Here is a 14911-nt window from a genome sequence, read left to right as displayed (position 1 = left end):
TTCCTTCTTCATTCATCCAACAAACATTTATTGAGCACCTATGATGTGCCAGGTACTGTCCCACACCAGAGGGTGGTGTGGGAGGAGACGGGGGGACAGTTCCTGAAACAATGAAGAAGTAAATTATACAGTTATAAGATGACCAGTACTATCAGGGGAAAAAAAGGTTGAACAGAGTAAGGAGATTGGGAGCAGGGTAGGCTGGGATGTAAGTTTTAAATAGGGTGGTCAGAGGAGGTCTTGTAGAGGTCATGTTTGAGCACAAACTTTTAGGAGGTGAGGGAGAGGGGCACGAAATTATCGAGGGGAAGAACGTTCTAAGCAAAGGGGCCAGCCTTGCAAAGACCCTGAGGGGGCAGTGGATTGGGGGGTGGGTGTTGAAGCACAGCAAGGAGCCACATGCCTGGGATAGAGAAGATGAGCCCAGATGGGTCCTCGGAGGTTCAGACCGCTTGGACCTTTGAAGGCCATTGTCAGGACTGACGGTGGCTTGCATTCTCCATGGATGCGGGGGCCATTGCAGGAGCAGGGGCGTGGTCTGCTCTTACATTTCAAAGGGTCACCAGCTTGTTTTTGCATGAGAATCCACTGAAGGGACAGGGCAAGGGCAGAGTCCATTCTTCTCCATCCTTCCCTGTGATCCCCTCCTCTGATCTTTTCTGCTGCCTGAGGTTTGCCTTCTAGAAAGACTTGGAGAAAACCCCACCTCACCTTCATACTAAGACCCTGGAGAGCAGGGCCAGCCCAGCTCTACATCTCCCTCAGCGTTTAGCACTGCACCTCACGCCCAGCAGTTTCAGCAAATGTTATCTTCCGTTTCTTCTCTCCTCCTTTTCCACCTTGCTCCCTTATGTTTTCCCATGGTTCTTCCCTTCTCCTCCTCCACTTCTTAGACGTCCCAGGATCAACACTTGTTGCTTTCTTTCGCCCTTTTACCCCTTCCCTCCTCCTTCCCTGTTGGCTCCTTTCTTTTCTCAGGCTCGCTTCCTGCCATTCTCTCCATTTCAGCCTTCTTCTCTCCTCTACAAAGCTCACCTTTTTCGGGGGCTCCCTGGGCCAAGCGTGCTCTCCAGGTAGACGTCTTTGGGTGTCGTGACACATGCCTCCTTAATCCACACCCCTCCGTGGCACCCCCCTCCTGCAGCTCAGCTTCCAGGCTATTACCAGTTGCATCACGGAGCGAGGTCCAGGCTGATTGGCTGCCTGAGCTGGTGGGCTGGTGGGGGTGGGTGGCTGGGTGGGGACATCCCCATCAGTCAGCATCATACCTGCACTCTCACCACGCTGTGTGAGTCACTTACATCCAGTGGCTGAAGAAAAGGAAGAGGATGTGACTCTGAGGGGACCTCAAACATCAGAATCCAAAGGACAAGTCTCTGACTGTTGCTTCTGACAAGATGCCGCGTTTCCTGTGTCCTCATCCCAACCTGCCAAGCATTTCTGGAAGAACCCAAGGCCTCAGCCATTCGTGTGATGGGTGTAGGCTCACCTTGGTGCTGGCTTATCCTTGGCAGCTGTTAAAGCTCCCCAGGGCCAGGCTCCCTGCCCCTGCAGCCCCTAGCCCTGGGTCACTCTCCACTTTACTGATCTTTTCCTCCCCAGATGGCTATTACATGCTCCTGGACCCCAAGAATGCAAAAGCGAGTCAGAAATCTGTCCTCCTGAGCCCCCTGATCCAGTCCTCCGGCTGCCTGAGTCTCTCCTTTCACTACCTCCTCCGTGGCCGGTCTCCCGGTGCAGGCTTCACGGCCTATGCATCTGTCTTGGGTGAGAATGACAGCGTCCCAGGATTCACACTGTCCTGGGCTCTTTTCTCAGGGTTGGGTTAACGAGGAAACGGGGGGCATCCCCCAGGGTCCGGGGAAATCTGAGATACTGGCAAGATGATTCTGTGGGGTGGAATTTGGGAGCGAGAAAGGCATGGGCTTCTGGAAAAATAGATTTTAAAAAACCAGGAGAGTGAGAGAAAAGGATGTGCTGAGAACCTACTCCAGGTATTCCCTCAGCTACTCATCCTTCTGAGTACCGGTGTGATGTCATTTCCCAGCCCCCTTCATCTCATGGCTCTCTTGGGTTCCTTCCATTGTAGGCAGCATCCGGAAACACACCATTTTCTCAGGACAACCTGGACCCAACTGGCAGCCTGTCTCTGTCAATTACACAGGCCAGGGACAGATTCAGGTATAGAGCAGCGAGGGATCAGGTCTCCTTTTATGGGAAGCATGCTTGATATTGACATGGATTGAGAGTCTGGGCCCTGGAAGCCGGGTGCCTGGGTCCCTGCATAGAGTAAAACCAGATGGAGGGGGCAGAGCTTTCAGGCAGGGCTTCCCTGGAAGCTCAGCTGGTAAAGAATCCGCCTGCAGTGCAGGAGAGCCCAGTTCGATCCCTGGGTTGGGAAGATCCCCTGAAGAAGGGATAGGCTACCCACTCCAGTATTCTTGGGCTTCCCTGTTGGTTCAGATAGTAAAGAATCCACCTGCAATGCAGGAGACCTGGGTTCAATCCCTGGGTTGGGAAGATCCCCTGGAGGAGAGCATGGCAACTCACTCCAGTATTCTTGCCTGAGGAATCCCTATGGACAGAGGAACCTGGCAAGCTACAGCCTATGGGGTCACAGAGCTGGACACAACTGAGCGACTAAGCACAGAGCATTTATGCTGTTTTCTCACTCCCGGCCCCTTCTCCCTCTCTCTTCAGTTCACCTTGATGGGCGTGTTTGCCAAGATCCCAGAGCCAGCGGTGGCCGTGGATGCAATCAGCATTGCTCCCTGTGGGGGTGAGAGGGGCTCGGAGAACAGGGGTAGGGGTTGAGGAGGGAACAGAGAGCATGGCACAGATTTCTCGGACCTCCCATTCTGATCCCCCAGAGAGCTTTCCTCAGTGTGACTTTGAAGACAAGGACCACCCCTTCTGTGACTGGGTCCAGGTATTACAGGATGGCGGACGCTGGACCCAGGGAAGTGCAAATACGCTCATCCATGGCACAGGTCCCTTCGGAATCGCCCTCAGTGGAGGTGAGGAGATGGAGAAGCCCTCAAGGCAACGAGTTCCTGAATCTGCTCACAGCTAGTGGGCGGGCTGGTGTGACTGACACCAGATGTAGGTGGTGAGGATCAACCAGGGGGTGTTTACTGGAAAGCGGTCATGGGGCCAGAGCTCTGGAGGCAACACAGGTAGAATGAGTTGAGGATTATTATGTTCTGGGTTCACTTGAAAACCCCCTAAAAAATCCAGGCATCGCATTTCTCATTGAGCCCAAGGCCTCAGAATCCACTGTCATTTTCGGTCAAGACATTTACTGATGTAGCCAGTACAGGAATCTGGGCTGCTGGTTTGGTTTTCCCTTTCTTTCTGATCATGCCTTCTTCCAGTGAGAAGTCAGCAAACAGCAGGAAACAAAACAAAACAACAAACAAACAAAAATGCCAGCTGCAATGTGGGGAGTGTGGGTGTTTGTGTCTCACCCCTATTTGGAAAGCAAGGTGTCGCTCAGGAAAGCGCAGGCCTCGTCCAGGGGCAGCTTCTCACCTTGCCCGTTCCCTTCTTATGCCCAGAAAGTCACTTCGTCTACCTTGAGGCTAACAAGTTCTCCCAGGAAGGCCAGTCTTACAAACTGGTGAGCCGGCCCTTCTGTGCCCCGGGTGCCATCTGTGTGGCCTTCACCTACCACATGGATGGCCGTGGAAAGGGCACGAAGCTCAGGCTTCTGCTGGGGAGCCCTGCGGGCAGCCCCCAAGTTCTCTCTGGGAACGAGTTGGGTCTCAGGGCCCTGACTGGCTGAACGACTCCATGACCATCCCTTCGGGACATCAACAACCTATGCAGGTGAGAAACAGGGAGAGTCACTGTATGAGTGTTGCTGCCGGGCTGGAGAGGGGGTGAACGGCTGGGGCTCGGGAGCACCACCAGGACTGTGAGGATGGATCTCTGGAGGAAGGGCGGAGCAGAGGGCACTCTGAACCCACCAGGCTCTCCAGCCTCTGGGAAGGCCAGGGCCCGCATTGCGCTGTTGAGGCCAGAATAAGGCAACATCTTGGTGGAAGACAGACCCTCTGCCAAGAGAGTCGCCACCTTGCCAGGCCTTCACTTCTATTTTTCTCTTGTTTTTTTCTCCCTCGGACCTTCAGCTGATGTTTGAGGTCGAGAGGGGCTCCCACGCTGCCTTCGTCGTTGCTTTGGGTTTCATCTTCATCGGTCAGGGGACCTGTCAAGGTAAGACAGGACCCCAGGCCCCGGAAAGGGGGCCACGCTCTGAGATGAACAGCACTTGGGCTTCTCTGCACACGCTGTTCACAACTTACTGATCAGAGACTTATGAATGCGTCCTCTGTCACCCGAACATTACTGACTGGAGACGTTTCCATATTCACTTACATAACAAATTGCTGGCCACAGGCATTCATTTCTGCAAACACCAACACCGCCCCCCGCCACCCCCCGATTCCCGCTAACCCTTTCAGTAATGTGTTAAAATATAAGTCCTCTTTTGTGTCCTGGTGGCTCAGCTGGTAAAGAATCCACCTGCAATGCAGGAGGCCCAGGTTCAATCCCTGAGTCAGGAAGATCCCCTGGAGAAGGGATAGGCTACCCACTCCAGTATTCTTGCCTGAAGAATTCCATGGACGGAGGAGCTTTGTGAGCTGCAGTCCATGGGGTCACAAAGAGTCGGACACAACTGAGCGACTATTTTTGTGTCTGAGGCCTCACCAAGCTTTGTCTTCTGTGTTCTGCCCACCTGTACCTTCCCGGCCCCATTGGAATGCTTGCTTGAATGAATGTGACTTTGGTGCCATGGATTTCTGTGGTTGGACCCCCTTACCTAGTGAATGGTGAGCCTGAAGGGAAGGCTCCCATTTGTTTCGTTTCCTGAACCCAGCACAAGAGCAGACATATGTTAGGGGCAGTTTTTGTTGAGTGTTGAGTGAGTGGAGATTGGGTAGGGATTAGAAGGGGTGCAACAAAGTTACCCACTCCAATTAGATGGGGGTCAAGATGGGGGTGGTGTGATATTGACTAAACTCCAGGAATTGTTTTTCTTTGCAGGACCAGCATCTACAGTGCTCCCTCCCAAACCTCTAGGTCCCCCTACTGGCCCTTCTGAAACCCCTGTGACCCCTGAAGAAACATCCACCACGTCCAGTGAAATATCCCCTATCCCCACAGAAAAACCTGTGGCCGCCACAGAAAAACCAACTGTCCCCAGTGAAACACCCACTGTCCCCACAGAAAAGCCTGTGGTTACCGCAGAAAAGCTGACTGTTCCCACAGAAAGACCTACAGTTCCCACAGAAAAGCCCACCATCCTCCCTGAAGAACCCACCTTCCTTCCGGAAGGGCCCACCATCCCCACAGAAAAGCCCACTGTCCCCACCGAAAAGACCACCATTCCCACTAAAAAGACCACCATCCCCACAGAAAAGCCCACTGTCCCCACTGAAAAGACCACCATTCCTGCTAAAAAGACCACTATCCTCACAGAAAAACCCACCATCCTCACTGAAGAACCCACCTTCCTACCTGAATGGCCCCTTTTCCCTAGTGAATGGCCCCCTGTCCCTACAGAAAAACCCATAGTCTCCACTGAAAGGACCACCATCCCCACTGAAAAAACAACCATCCCCACAGAAAAACCCATGGTCTCCACAGAAAAGACCACCATTCCCACAGAAAAAGTCACTGTCCCCACAGAAAAGACCACCATTCCCACTGAAAAAACAACCATCCCCACAGAAAAAGTCACTGTCCCCACAGAAAAGACTACCATTCCCACAGAAAAAACAACCATCCCCACAGAAAAACCCATGGTCCCCACAGAAAAGACCACCATTCCCACAGAAAAAACAACCATTTCCACAGAAAAAGTCACTGTCCCCACAGAAAAGACCACCATTCCCACTGAAAAAACAACCATCCCCACAGAAAAAGTCACTGTCCCCACAGAAAAGACTACCATTCCCACAGAAAAAACAACCATCCCCACAGAAAAAGTCACTGTCCCCACAGAAAAGACTACCATTCCCACAGAAAAAACAACCATCCCCACGGAAAAAGTCACTGTCCCCACAGAAAAGACTACCATTCCCACAGAAAAAACAACCATCCCCACGGAAAAAGTCACTGTCCCCATAGAAAAGACTACCATTCCCACTGAAAAAACAACCATCTCCACAGAAAAAGTCACTGTCCCCACAGAAAAGACCACCATTCCCACTGAAAAAACAACCATTTCCACAGAAAAAGTCACTGTCCCCACAGAAAAGACCACCATTCCCACTGAAAAAAAAACCATCTCCACAGAAAAAGCCACTGTTCCCACTGAAAAGACCACCATTCCCACAGAAAAAGCCACTGTCCCCACCAAAACGACCACCATTCCCACTGAAGAAACAACCATCTCCACAGAAAAAACCACTGTTCCCACTGAAAAGACCACCATTCCCACTAAAAAGACCACCATTCCCACAGAAAAAACCACTGTCCCCACCAAAAGACCACCATTCCCACTAAAAAGACCACCATCCCCACAGAAAAGCCCACTGTCCCCACTGAAAGGCCCACACCTCCCATGAGACCCCAGCCCAGCCCAGCTCTTGTACCCACTCAGCCAACAGTCTTCACGAAGCCAAGTACCTCCGTGACCCCTGTGACCCCAGCCACCACTACAACCCCGAGACCTACTCCCGGTACGTGGTGAAGCCTCGGACAAAGAGCTGGAAGTCAGAGACAGTGGTGAGGAGAGAGGGCTGGGGAAACACATGCTGTAGAAAAGCGCAGTCTCAGAGGGAAGAGGAGCCAATCATGGTGACTTTAGAAAGAAAGATGAGGACAACCTTGAGAAGGATGGTGGGGGTGGGGTGGGGGATGGGTGGGGTGAGGTGGGGGATGGTAGGGTAGGTGTTGTGAACCAACCCCTAGACTTACTAGTGCTTCTCCTTTTACTGAGATATAATTCACTGCAGTCAAAGTTCATCCTTTCAAAATGTATGATTTGGTGGTTTTAGTGTGTTCATAAAATTGTGCAACCACCCTCCCTTTTCCATTTCAGGACATTTTGCATCACCTCAAAAAGAAAGCCCATATCCATCAGTGGGCGTTCCCTGCCCCCCAACCCCTCAGCCCCTGACCACCACAAACCTGCTTTCTGTCTCTCTGGATTTGCCTGTTCTGGACAATTCATATTGGGAATCATGTAATAGGTGGTCTTTTGTGACTGGCTTCTTTTTTCTCAGCATGTGTTGTTGTCAGGGTTGTGGTTTATCCAGGTTGTGGTTTGTGTCAGGACTTCCTTCCTTTGAATGGCTGAGTAACATGGGCCTACTTCCTGGAGAAGAATGGTGGCAGGGTCGGGGGTTGCTGGGTAGAGGGGAGACAGGAGAAAAGCTGGGGGTTTAATGGAGGCTGGTTTCCCCTCAGCCACGTGCCCTCCGAATGCCCACTATGAACGCTGTGCCTGCCCAGCGTCCTGCCAGAGCCCCAAGCCCACCTGTGGTCTCCTTTGCAAGCCTGGCTGTGTCTGCAACTCAGGCTTTCTGTTCCATGACTCCCGCTGCATCAATGCCTCTTCCTGTAATTGCTTCTACAATGAAAATTACTACAAGGTGAGACCTGGGGCTGTCCATTTCCCCAGAGGGGGACTGTGAGCCGAACCCCTGGGGTCTGGCGCCACCTGCTCCCCAGATGGCATAAATTTGGACCCACGGGACATTCTCAAGGGGTCAGCTCTTGAGCATTGATGATCTGGTACTGGAGTCTTTCATTCATAGTTCCCCAGCCAGGGATTGAACCCTCAATCCTTGCAGTGGAGGCGCAGAGTCTTAACCACTGGACCGCCAGGGAAGTCTCACGGCGTGTGCTTTTTGATGGTCACTCTCTTCACACAATAAATATTTGCTAAGCAGTCACTTTGGCCCAGCCTGACTCTAGGTTGTGTGGAAGATCCTGCCGTCCTGAGGCCCTGTCCTCAGTGCTCCTGGAAGCTTTGAAATTTTTGTATTTCTCCATCCTGTACAGGCAGCCATGACGCACTAGACCCTAGACCAGCCAGGTATTGCAGGGGCCTTATCTCCATCCTGAGGAAAGTCAGGGGTCCCTGTGTATACAGAGAGCCCCGGACACTGAGTACATTCAGGCATTTTCAGGGCAGAATGAAGCATTCCAGTACCTTCTTCCAAAGGAACTTGCAGGGAATTAGTGGTTAGAACTCGGCACTTTCACTGCCAGGGCCCTGGGTTCAATCCCTCATTGGGGAACTAAGATCTCGAAAGCTGAGAGATGTAGCCAAAACAAAACAAACAAACAAGGAATTTGCAGATTCTGATAGGATCCGTCAAAGGAGAGGTGATGCTAGTCTTGTCTCTCCTTGTTGATTGCCCCCGGGTGCCCCCAGAGTCTCTGGAGGCTGCCTGCCGGCTAGTGCTGTCCAGAAGGGACGGAGGCAAGCCTCATATGGCACTTACGTGTCCTGATAGCCACCTTAAGAAAAAGTATGGGGCTTCCCTGGTGATCCAGTGGTTAAGACTCACCTTCCAATGCAGGGGGATGCAGGTTCAATCCCTGGTTAAGAAGCTAAGATCCCACAAGCCTTGGGGCCAAAAAAAAAAAACCAAAGCAAAACATAAAAAAGGAATATTGTAACAAATTCAGTAAAGACTTTAAAAATGGTCCACATCAAAAAAAAATCTTGAAAAAAAACAAAGGTACAAGGAAACAGGTTAAATTAACTCCAGTCATCTACCTATTTCAAAAGGTAATTAATAGTTATTAATGAGATTGTTTACGTACTTTTTTTTTTTCCAATGAAGTCTTCAAAATCCAATGTGTATTTCACACTTAGAGCCATGTCAGTCTGCACTGGCTACATTTGAAGAGCTCAGTGGCCAGACGTGGGCTACTGGCCATTATATTAATTAAATAGAGCCGCCGAGAGTCAGGCTGATCTGAGCTGCAACCTGGCTCCAGCACTTGTTTGCTGAGTGACCCTGGGCAAGGTTCTCTCTTGACCTCTTCAAATCTGTTTCCATATCTATAAAATGTGCACAATAAAATTTTTTACCTCATATGGTTGCTGTGAAGATGAAATTAGGTCCCGACACAGACCAGTTACTTAAATGTTAATTATTATTGTTAGCAATTTATGATAAATATAGTCAACCTATTAAATAAAAGTGCAGTCAGCTATTCATTATTGAATAGTACATCTTCTCAGCTCTGGTGGTCTTCCCCTGGAGCATCAGAGTTCCTGCTTGTCTCCTTGAGGGTGACTTCCTCCTCCAGCCCTCCTAACCTGTCTCCCGGGTGTCCCTGTGTCAGTGTTGGGATTAGCTTCAGCAGTAGCTGGGATAGAACCATCTCCTGATGTCAGAACCATCAGCGCTAGGCATCTTTTCCCTCTGCCCTGGGAAACACATACAGATTTATGTTCACTTATAAATTCAATAAACGTAATTGGGTACCTTCAACCCTCTTGGCGTTGGGGTCACCATGAATAGGGCAGGTTCACATTCTGGGGGAAACATAAGGAAGTATTCATTAAATGAGAACTCTTTGCCAGGCACTGTGCTATGCGTTGGGGCTGAGATAGCGAGTAAAGATAGACACACTCCCGTGTGGGGGAGCTTATCAAATAATCACAAAAATTAATATAAAAGTGTGGTTGTGAAAAAAAAAAAGTGTGGTTGTGTTAAGTCCTAGGAAGGAGAAGTACCCACAGCTAGTCAGGGTGGTCTGGAAGGTCTTCCTGAGAAGATAGCAACCCTTGAGCTGAACTCTGCTGGTTGTATGGGAATGGTTTAGATAGGGGGAAGGAGGACAGGCTCCGACACAGCATGTGCAAAGGGCCTGGGGCGAGCAGGAATCTCTGCTAGGCGATGGGGAGAGGAGTCTGAACAAGGCGAGGTCTGCAGAAGGAGGGGATGAGACCATGGGATGAAACAGTCTGCCCAGGAGTGGTACCCTTGTGACCCCAGCCCCCTCGCTCTCAGTCAGGGACAGAGTGGTTCAGCCCCAACTGCACAGAACGTTGCCGCTGCCAGCCTGGCAGTCAGATAGAGTGCCAGCCCTATAAGTGCGGGACAAACACAGTGTGCCAACTGAAGCATGGCCAGTACAGATGCCACCCCTATGGTGAGACCCCTCATGCTCTCCCCGCCTGTCCCCATGGGTGTGACACTGGGGTCCCCATCCCTTCCTTGACCAAGGGAGCTGAGACCACTAGGTGGGTGAGGTGGCCATGGTGCCTGGCCTGGTAACCCAGCTTCACACGTCCCCCGTGTCCCCTCGGCAGGCACTGCCACCTGCTTCGTCTATGGAGACCCTCATTACTTCACCTTCGACGGGAGGTACTTTAACTTCATGGGCAAGTGCACCTACCTCTTGGCCCAACCCTGTGGCAACTCGACAGGTAAGACCCTGCATATGCCTCCCTTCCCCGTCCCCACGGGCTGGCCCTGGAGTCTGAGATTGGGAGAGCTGGGCCTGGGCGCGTATGGCGGGGCAAGATGGGAGAGGACTGACTATAGAGCGAGGGATGACATGTCCATCTGCAAAGCAGGACTTTCTCAGGACCAGACCATGGGGAGCAGGCAGGTGAAGACTCCTCTCGGCATCAGTTGCTTCCTGGACCTGCTTGGCCTGAGGGCGTACCTGGCAGCAGAAACCCCCTTTGGCTGGGGTGGGGAAGGCTTCTCGGGGCTCGCAGCCCCAGGCTGTCCTGGACGACGCCCCCACTCCTGCTGGGGTCCTGCCTCCCCTCTGGCTTTATCCCCACAGGGTCAGGTGGGGGCGACCCCCTCTGTGGTTGCGCCCCCCTCTGTGGGCGCTCAGAAATACTTCTGGAATGAGCGAGCCCCCTGGCTTTCTCCCCTGACCCCTATTCTCCTGGCCCAGAGCCGTTTTTCAGGGTAACAGTGAAGAATGAGCAGCGAGGCCTGGAGGGGGTGTCCTGCCTGAGCAAGGTCTCTGTGACTCTGTCTGAGACCACCATCACCCTGCTCAAGGGCAGACACACGCTGGTAAGGCCATCCTCCACGCAGCCCCCTGGGGCTGCTGCGGGTGGGGGCCTCATCTGCCCAGCTCCCCTAGAGCGTTCCATGTGGAGCGGAAGAGGTCACGAGTGTGCCGTGGGGTTGTGGGAGTCAGCTGCGGGGTCTCCTTGACCCCTGGATCTGTCTCTCCTCTCTCTCCTCCCTTGGCCACCCCCACCTTCCAGGTTGGGGGTCAGCGAGTCACCCTCCCGGCCATACCTTCTGGAGGCGTCTTCTTGACTCCAAGCGGGCGGTTTGTGCAGCTGCAGACGGCGTTCGGTCTGCGGGTGAGATGGGATGGTGACCAGCAGCTGTATGTGCGTGTGCCCAGGTGAGGGGGCGACACAGTGAGGCGGCTACCACTCCTCCCACTCTGCCTCTCCCTCCCTCTCGGGGACTCTCCCATCCCCCCTTTCCCTGCCATCCAGGGCATTCATTCTCAGTCATGGGTAGGAAACACCTATCTCCACCGGCAGGCCTCCTTTTGGTTGTGGAGGGGGAGGAAATGCTTTCAGGGCCGTGGGATAATAGCAGGATATATACACAAGGCTTCGGGAATGTTCTAGAAGGAGTTGCTGATGAGCCTTGGGAGCCTTCAAAACAGTGGCCTCTTGACTGCAGTCTTCAAGGATGAGTAGATCCCCAGATGGCCAAACAAGGGAAAGAAAGATTGACAGAAATAGTGGAGGCTTCCCTGGTGGTCCAGGGAAGACTTTGCACTTCCAATGCATGGGGCACAGGTTTGATCCCTGGTTGGGGGACTAAGATCCTGCATGCTGCATGGTACAGGCAAAAAAATTTGAAAAAAAAATTTTTAAATAAAAAAAAAAAGTAGTGAACAGTAATTCCAAGGGGAAAAGTGGAATGTCTTAGAGCCAGCAAGAAGTTTGCCATGACTGGAAGACGGGATGTGAGCAGAAGAATGGGAGGAGTGGAGACGTGAAGATAGCTTAAGGGCGAGAGCTGGAGGTCATGGTGCGCCTGGTGCCTGGCGTGGAGCCCTGGTTCCCTGTCTGCACCTCTTGGTGCACAGCCCGCCTCTGCCCATGGCCTCCCCCGACCACCGCCCCTCTGTGGTCCCTCAGATGATGGAGACCCTTACTCTCCACGAACACCCTTCCTTTTCCGCCCCCTGCAGCACCTACTCCAGCAAACTCTGTGGTTTCTGTGGCAACTACGACGGCGACAGTAGCAACGACAACCAGAAGCCGGATGGCAGACCAGCACGAGATGAGAAGGAGCTGGGTCACAGCTGGCAGATCTCGGAGGATGAGGACCAGGCGTGAGGACCTCCCTGCCCCCTACTCCGCCCTCCTGCTCCTTTGCCCCTTTGAGGAGCCAAGAACCCTGGCCGGCATCACTCCTGTTCTGCGCTCTCTGTATGCCCCCACGTCTGTCTTTCTCCTAGATCTGGTTGCCTGCGAAGTTCCCTGCCACCACGTTTACCCCACCCTCACCATCTGTGGTGCCCAGGCGATTCTGAGCAGCCCCGCCTCCTGCTGGCGGGCCCCGTTTTCCCACCTCTTGGCGTTCAGATGTTGTCCACTAGGGGGCGTCGAGAGCGGGGAGACCGCCCGGGCCGGGAGGGGATGGAGGCGAGCCTCGGTCCTTAGGGCTTGTGGGGTTGAGTCTCTTCCAGGTGCCAGGAGAACCAGGCATCTCTCCCATCTTGTGATACTGACTTGAAGAACACATTGTCGAGTCCGGAGCACTGCGGACGGCTCGTGGTCGCTAACGGAGCCTTTCAGTACGTATTGGGGAGGAGCAGGAGGGGCCATGCCCGGGCCCATCAAAATGGGAGGAAGGAGGTTCTGTCCTCTCATCCCTTCTGACCTGGCCTCTCTCCCTAGGGCCTGCCTGCCTCACCTCAAGGTCTCTTCCTTCTTCCACAACTGCAAGCTTGACATGTGCAACTTCCAGGGGCTGCAGCAGATACTGTGTGCCCACATGTCGGCCTTGACTGAGACCTGCCAGGAAGCCGGCTACGCAGTGAAGCCCTGGAGGGGACCCCAGTTCTGCCGTGAGTCGTGCGAAGATGCCGGATCCCTTTCTTCACGCTCACACGTCAGAGGGCTGGCGGCTTCTGAGAATGGTGGCACAGGCCGGGGGGTGGGGGGTTGGCGCCTAGGTGGAACCCCTTCACCCCTACACAAGGACCAGGAAATCCGCAGGGTCGGAAACCTCCCCTGAGAAAATCACACGGTCACCTGCACACTCAGGAAGGCTTCCCGGGGTTTCCTCCCAGCTGTGGATTTTCCAGGCAGTATTTTCACTCTAGGGCTTCCCTGGTGGCTCAGACGGTAAAGATTCTGCCTGCAATGCAGGAGACCTGGGTTTGATCCCTGGGTCTGGAAGATCCCCTGGAGAAGGGAATGGCAACCCACTCCAGTGTTCTTGCCTGGAGATTCCTATGGACGGATGAGCCTGGTGGGCTACAGTCCATGGGGTCACAAAGAGTCAGACACGACTTAGCGACTCAACAACAGCATTTCCACCCTGGGTTCAGCTTGGTTTTGTTACGTCTGATCTGGTCCTTGAGTATACTCTGACCTTTTTTATTTCTGTTAAAGTCTTAATTAAAGTTCTTTGGGAAAAGATTTTTTAAAAAAGAAAAAGAGAAAAAGAAAGCCTTCCCAATGGCCTGAGGGTATGGGTGTGAGAGCAATGCACATGTGTGTGAATGCACACCAGGTGGAGCAATATACACGTTAAATGCAGAGTGCTGGGTGGGAGGGCGCCCCACAGCTCCCAGTCCTGGCCCAGCTCTCTGGGGTCCTGCTTGAGCGCCTCGGTGGGGCCACATGGGTTCTGACTGCTCCCCTGGGGCCTGCCTACACAGCAGAGCTGCTGAGGCTCCTGGTGGGTCTGCTCCCGGGGTCCTGCCTCTTGGCACCTCCCTGCAAGGTCCCCTCCAGGCCCAGGGGGTGGAGGCTGAGCTCCTTGGTGGTTTCTCCCAGTTCCTCTCTTCTGGAGATCGGGCTGAAGCCTCTGGCCATGGGCCTTCCGAGCTCCAGGTTGGGAACTACCTCTTTCCTTTTCTCCCAACCCTGCCTCACCTGTGCCCCCCGCCCCTCCACCAGCGCTGGCCTGCCCACCCAACAGCAGATACACCCTGTGTGCCAAGCTGTGCCCTGACACCTGCCATTCCACATTCTTGGGCATGGCCTGCCAGAACCGCTGCGTGGAAGGCTGCGAGTGCAACCAGGGCTTCGTCCTCAGCGGGCTCCAGTGCGTCCCCCGGTCCGAGTGTGGCTGCCTCGACCCCACGGCCGGCTACTTCAAGGTGGGCCGCCGGGGCTGGGCCGCTCTCAGTGCTGCAGCCAGAAGGCACTTGTGCGGGTTCTGAAGTCTCTGACCAGCTGGTGGGCAGGAGACTGGGGGTGGGGGAGCGGGAGGAGGAGCGCTTAGGTCTAATTCCCCTTTTTCTTTCTTCAATTCCAGTACTTTTCCCCAGAGTCAGCCCAGGCCCCAGCAGAACCTGGGACCCCCGGTTCTCTCCCTTCCCGTCTCCCCTGCCCATCACTTCCCTGAGTCACTTCTCTTGTTTCTCATCCTCTGAAAGCCGAGGCATGTCTGCATCTCACCCGCATTCTCTCGCCTATGGAGGGTCCATTTCTCAGTTGCTACCTGGACCCCATCCGAACCATCTTCTCAGAGGCAGTGCTTGGAGCTGGCCCTGATCTGTGAAACCTCTCTTCCTTCTTTGCAAGGCCTCAGGATGAGATCCATCCAAGCCCTCCCCCACCTAATGTCCACGGGGCTCTCCCCTACTCAGAGCTGTGTTCCAGGCTGGCCCCAGAACACTCCTTATCCCCATTTTACTCTTTCAATTTCACCTTCTTTGCAGCCCCTTTCCCCCTGCTCGGCCTCCCAGGCACCACCTGAGT

The 14911-nt window shown here is 53.6% G+C and overlaps 1 protein-coding gene across 1 annotated transcript in view; it reads left to right on the top strand.

The window, feature by feature from the left end:
* The window catches only part of ZAN (zonadhesin), a 35917-nt gene that overhangs the window by 3990 nt on the left and 17016 nt on the right, over positions 1-14911 (top strand). Inside the window, 18 exon segments of the mRNA XM_070363098.1 lie at positions 1603-1767; positions 2090-2181; positions 2701-2779; positions 2871-3017; positions 3558-3740; positions 3743-3828; positions 4131-4215; positions 5083-6515; positions 6518-6686; positions 7417-7601; positions 9984-10125; positions 10286-10402; positions 10888-11012; positions 11210-11355; positions 12163-12306; positions 12664-12771; positions 12875-13044; positions 14105-14307. Coding sequence (XP_070219199.1) covers positions 1603-1767; positions 2090-2181; positions 2701-2779; positions 2871-3017; positions 3558-3740; positions 3743-3828; positions 4131-4215; positions 5083-6515; positions 6518-6686; positions 7417-7601; positions 9984-10125; positions 10286-10402; positions 10888-11012; positions 11210-11355; positions 12163-12306; positions 12664-12771; positions 12875-13044; positions 14105-14307 — 3779 coding nt within the window.

Source organism: Bos mutus, chromosome 25 (genome assembly GCF_027580195.1).
Source record: "Bos mutus isolate GX-2022 chromosome 25, NWIPB_WYAK_1.1, whole genome shotgun sequence".
In the NCBI taxonomy this organism is placed as follows: Eukaryota; Metazoa; Chordata; class Mammalia; order Artiodactyla; family Bovidae; genus Bos; species Bos mutus.
Note: the sequence above shows the minus strand (reverse complement) of the source record. Positions and strands in the feature narration are given on the sequence as shown.